The following is a 5,478-nucleotide window of genomic DNA, read 5'->3' on the forward strand; positions in this document are numbered from 1 at the left end:
AGAAACTTTTATGCGTCAGAAGCGTCTCCTCTTCATGGTGAACCTGTACTTGCGTGTAAAAAAATCTTATCAGATCAGATGAGGTTGGGATTGGGAGACTTTGCGATAAGTCTGGACTCTGTGCGGACTTGCACTTTGGTTCTGCGGGACTGCAGACATGCCTCTGCTGATAAGACATGTGCTTTCAGTTTAAAGCTCAGAACGGATAAGTTTGGTTGTGGAATAAGAATTACTTTCTTCGTCACATTAGTTGAGGGTGTTTGTTTTTTTTCCTTCTTTTTTTCTTTTTTCAACAGATTAGATTACATGTTGACGCGATGACGCCCGATTTGTTTACTCCTCTGAGTCCTGTCTGTGTCACCTCTGGCGGTCCGCCGGCTTCAGCCGCGGCTCCGTGGAGCTCTGTGACATGAAGATTGTTTAGGAAGCCCTGCATTTGAGCCACCATGTGGGCGTGTTTCTCTCAGGCCCAGCAGTCTCTCCGCTCTTGTGTGGAGTTCAGAGCGAGGAAAACGCATTTCTTCTGCTGCGACCGCAGAGCGCAAAAGGTGGGAGCTCTCCGACTCTGACGCGCACACCATCATCTCCCACCCCGGGGCTCCAGGCGCTTCACTTCACCAACAAGAGGGAGATTTACAAAAAAAAAAGAAAGAAAAGAAAAAGAAGAACTCATCATCATCATCATCTAGCCATGGACGCATCTCGGTTCGCTGCGGTACATCTGGGCCTGCTCCTCGTTTTGTTTGGGAATGTACCGTGTTTCCAGTCTGCTGCTATCATCTCCCCTTCTGCGCCGAGGAGGAACAGGGAAGCCAGGACCTCTCATCCGCATGGACAAAGGTCACCCAGGCTCTTCAGAGACATCATCGCCTCCTCGCACCCCGCAGCGGGACATCACAAAGACGGAGAGGTCCCAAAGGACGCCGTGGTGCCGCACGAGTACATGCTCTCCATATACAGGACGTATTCGGCGGCCGAGAAACTCGGACTAAACGCGAGCTTCTTCAGCTCTTCAAAGTCTGCCAACACCATAACGAGTTTTGTGGACAAAGGAACAGGTTGGGTTTTTTTTTTCTCTTTTTTTTCCGGGTCTGCTCTGATATACCGTTCTCTTGGAACCGATTAGAGTAGGGTCAAGATCTTTTTACGCACACTCCAGATGAAGCAAAAACAAACAAACAAAAAAAACTTATACGGACGCATTTTACGCGCTCAAAATCTAATCAAATGTTTTTGAATTTTTAGACAATACACAAGAGCTTCAGATTTATTTCGGTTCATGTGAAAACAAGCGATTATTTGCCACTTCTCGTCTCCTTTCTTTCAGACGATCAACTGATTTAAATCCTCGTCCTCTGACTCTGTGAAAACCACAACAGTTTTTGCAGAGAGAGAAACCGAGCCGGTTGGATTCAGAGCGACTGCGCAGCCCACCGATCTGATAGTATCATCACTGAACATGCTAGAAACCAAAGAAGGGGGAAAAATCTTCTGCAGCGTATTAAATCACCGGCTTTAGATTTTACGCACGGTGTATAGCAAACAAAAGCACATTTACGCGATCAGATATTGTGAAATCTTGATATATTTTTCATGAATTATGCTAAGGCTGCACTTTTTTTAATTTCTCAACTTATTTTGAGAGAGAACAGAGTTTAATTGGTTTTAAATAAAAACTACAGTGAACTTATAATGGTCTCTCTCTCTCTCTCTCTCTCTCTCTTTCTCTAAACGAGCGCTGTCAGCCTAGAATCTAAAATGTGGAAAGGTCCATGTCTCCGTCGTCGCTTCCTTCGATTTTCCTCCTCTAACAAACCTTCAAACGGAGTCCAGCCCCCTCACCCCACACCGCAGCCATCACTTATTAAAACGTCCAATCTGTTGCCATTATGGTACCCAGTAGAAGGCCAGCTTGTGCCAACAAAGGGGGTCCGGAGGGGCCCAGGGTTGGGGCGGAGGGGGGCATGGGGGCGCAGAACGGGTCGGTGTGAGCAGCAGGTGTTTGAGTCAGTTATACATGTGTAACCAAGTGATAGGAGCAGCTTGCGAGAGCAAACACAGTCCGATCAACACAAACGCGCGCGCGCGCGCACACACACACACACACACACACACACAAACACATTGCAAGGACAGGAGTTAATCTTTGAGGGAGAAATAAAAAGCAAGTCTTTGGCAGTCCAGACGCTCCGCAGGCTGCAAAACATCCCAACATCTTGATGCTACATGTGAGAGTCAATACTTTTATATAAAAAAATGAATTTTGATTTGTTTCGACACTGTATTGACTCTGTTTTGTGCAATCCAGACAGTTTAGAGATTTCGATGCCGCTTCCGACAGAGCTGTTCCAACTGAAGGTTTTCGAACCGGGTACCAGAACTGAAAACCTTGGCGTTGCACACTTTAATTTTAACTCTGTGTGTATATGTGAGGAGGTGGCCCACGAATGAAGGTTAAATCAATAAATGTATTTATCGTGGGGGGCCCCTTTTGCCCCCCATTAGCGACGCAGCTGATTTTAAACTTGATTTGCGCGTAGACCTGATGGACGTTGTTGGTTTCTGGCAGTGGGACTTGGTTTGATTTATTTTTTGGGAGGAGTTGGGGGTGTGTGCTGGTTAAGGAGGGGATTTTGGGGGTGGGGGGTTGGACGTGTCAGGCTCTCTCTTGTGATTCTGATGTGATGTGTCAGTGGCTCTGACCCCGAGCTGGACCCTTCTGAGGGGCAGCTTGGCATCGGAACGGCTGACTGCAGTGTTTGAACTCGGTGATCTAATTGAGTGTTCATGTCATAACATATCAAACACTGTCTATTCTCCCGTAATGACCCGGCCCGGCCACGGTGGGCAGATCCCCGAGAAAAGAGAAGAAAAGGAAAAAGAAAGAGAGAGAGAGAGAGAAAAAGAGGGGAAAATTAGAGCGCTTCCTCTTCTGTGAAGTGGTTTGAATTTTTTTTCTCCCTTCTTGTTTTACTGCGGAACCTCCCTTTGCGAGCACCACTTTAATTACGGAAACTTAAGTTCTTGCAGCTCGAGCGCCTTTGGTTGCTTTTTGGTGTTGCTTTCAGTTCCCCTACCCTCTTCCCCACCACCACCTCTCTCAAACCTCCCTCTAACCCCACTAAGCATTGCGCTGCATTCTAACCTGCAGCATGAACCTCGGCTGAGCTGGGACTCGGTTTAAAATCGCAGCAGTGTCACATTTTGGAGGAAAACAACCTGTGCGCCTTTTGCGCGTCATTTTACGCACGCAGGAGCAGATTTTTATTTTATTTTATTTTTTTTTAAATAAAGAAATAAAGAAAAACTAAGAAATCCATGTCTCAGTTTGCTTTAGAAAAAAATTATAAGTGGTAAAATCATATATTAAATAGATAAATCTGAATAAGAGAGGGAACACTTTCTCATCATCGATCATTTAAAAGTCTGGGGGGTGGGGGGGGGCAGCTCTTGAGATTTAACCAACAAGATTTAGCTGAAAGATACAGCAGGATGCTTCAAATGACCAAGCAAATAAAGCAGAAAAAGAAGAAAAAGGTTTTAAAATCAGACAAGACTGACAACTTAAATAACGCAATCACTCACTCAGTCGATCACTGAGTCGTTCCGCGCTGGCGCACTCGTTTTCAGCGGAATGTTGTCGTTGGCAAGTCGGAATGAAATGGAAGAGGGGAAGTGTTTTAATGAGGAGGATGGGAGCTGAGAACTGTTAATTATTTGGCAAACTTGTATTCGATTTGTTTGAGTGCTTATAAAAGTACAAAAAAAAGTAACGTGAACCAGACGGAGGGAGAGAAGAAGAAAAGGTTACTGAAAGAAGGCAGAAGGTTTCAATCTGCTTTTTACTGTCTGACTCGGCGGGCTTCACGGGACGGAATCTGACAGCCAGATTTATTTGGAAAAACTCTCTTTAAAGGTGCTCTCACAAACGATGTGACATGGATGTTGCGATGTAGAAACATGTCAGTTTAAGTTAAGACAACGTTCAAATAAACAAATAGAGACAACCTGTCATTTAGAGGGGAGAAAAACAGACAAATTAAGACGAATTCGACTAAATAAATCACACTTGAAATGTATATTAAAACATGCAGACTCCATTCTGAATGTATAGTTTTGCTCTCAAATCAAGAGGGACATTTCTTAAACTGCAGATGAACGTTTCAGGAGAAAATTGACGGAAATGTTAAAATAAAAGGGAAGATTTCTCTAATACGGCTTTTCTTCTGGGGAAAACCGAAAAACGTTTTGTTCGAAATGTCTTCGTTATGCTCGAACTGTTTCCTGTTTGTGCTAAATGTCTCTCTCTCTCTCTCTCTCTCTGTCTCTCTCTGTCTCTCTCTGGTTTACATCCCATTCTCATTGGTTCGCCTTGATGAAACACGTTCAGGCCTCTGGGGAGGAGAATAATGTAATAATTGTGCATTGTTGAGCGGAGTATGCAGTTGGTCGCCTTTGCTCCGTTGTGCCTAACAGGACCACTCAAAACCCCTTTTCCTAAAATCTGTGTTTTTTTTATTTTATTTATTTTTTTAATTCTTTTTTTAATCTACAACTTTAAAAAAATGGTATTCCCCTTTTGGATGTTCTGGTTGCTGTTTATATGCCAAATGTTTCTAGAACAGGCTTTTTTTTGTTTGTTTGTTTGTTTTAAGCATTTTATTTCTTCTCCGCTACAAAGGTCGACATTATTAATCGACCTGTCAGCGCATAAAACTAAATCACACACTAATTAATGAAGGTGTTATAAATTAATAAACAGATGTAACAAATTGAGAGGGGGGAAAGTTGCTGGATTCGATTTCAATCAGTGTTTATGAGTAGAAATGATGGAAGTCTAACATCTAAAAGACAACTTAATCAAAAAAATCTTACTCGAATAATTGGTCATTTCCGAATCTGTTTTTCTTTTGTCAGAGCTTTTTCTGTTACTCACGCCTAAAATGTCTGCGATTAATATCAACAATAATAAAACCTGCAAATCTGTTACATCATAACATAACTAAGATGGCTCATTCACTGTAAGCAAGAAGCGTGACTTTAGCATTAGCTTATTTGCTAGTTAACAAGTTAAAGTTTTTGCCAACGAGTAGGCAAAGATTGAGCAATATTTAATATTTACATATTAAATATTAAAGATGTAATAAAGATGTAATAAATTCAGTCATATTACAATCCATGCAAACATATCAGCTGAACACTGCAGAGAACGAGAGCTGTGCACAATTTTTTAGCAAAAAATAAATGACGAAAGAAATTTAAGAAATAAAATAAAGAAATGGTTATTACCAACAGCTATGTTAGAGCTGCTAAAATGTAGCTAATATTGAGCCTATCATTTACAAATTAAAATGCTTAATTTCATTTCAATATTTTTTTATAGCCTGTTTGATACTATCTCAAGCTTTTTTTTTTTTTTTTTTGTTTTTTTTTTTTTTTAAAGAGAAATTTGGGTGCAAATAAAATTTTAACCGTGAA

At 41.8% G+C, this 5,478-nt stretch overlaps 1 protein-coding gene across 1 annotated transcript in view; it reads left to right on the top strand.

Annotated features, from left to right (window-relative positions):
• The window catches only part of gdf6a (growth differentiation factor 6a), an 11,343-nt gene continuing 5,865 nt past the window's right edge, over positions 1–5,478 (top strand). Inside the window, exon 1 of the mRNA XM_015046668.1 lies at positions 1–1,058. Coding sequence (XP_014902154.1) covers positions 692–1,058 — 367 coding nt within the window. The 5' untranslated portion in view covers positions 1–691. The remainder of the gene's footprint in view (positions 1,059–5,478) is intronic.

The sequence above is a fragment of the Poecilia latipinna genome, unplaced genomic scaffold (genome assembly GCF_001443285.1).
Source record: "Poecilia latipinna isolate Pla-1442-1.1 unplaced genomic scaffold, P_latipinna-1.0 Scaffold787, whole genome shotgun sequence".
NCBI classification, from domain to species: Eukaryota; Metazoa; Chordata; class Actinopteri; order Cyprinodontiformes; family Poeciliidae; genus Poecilia; species Poecilia latipinna.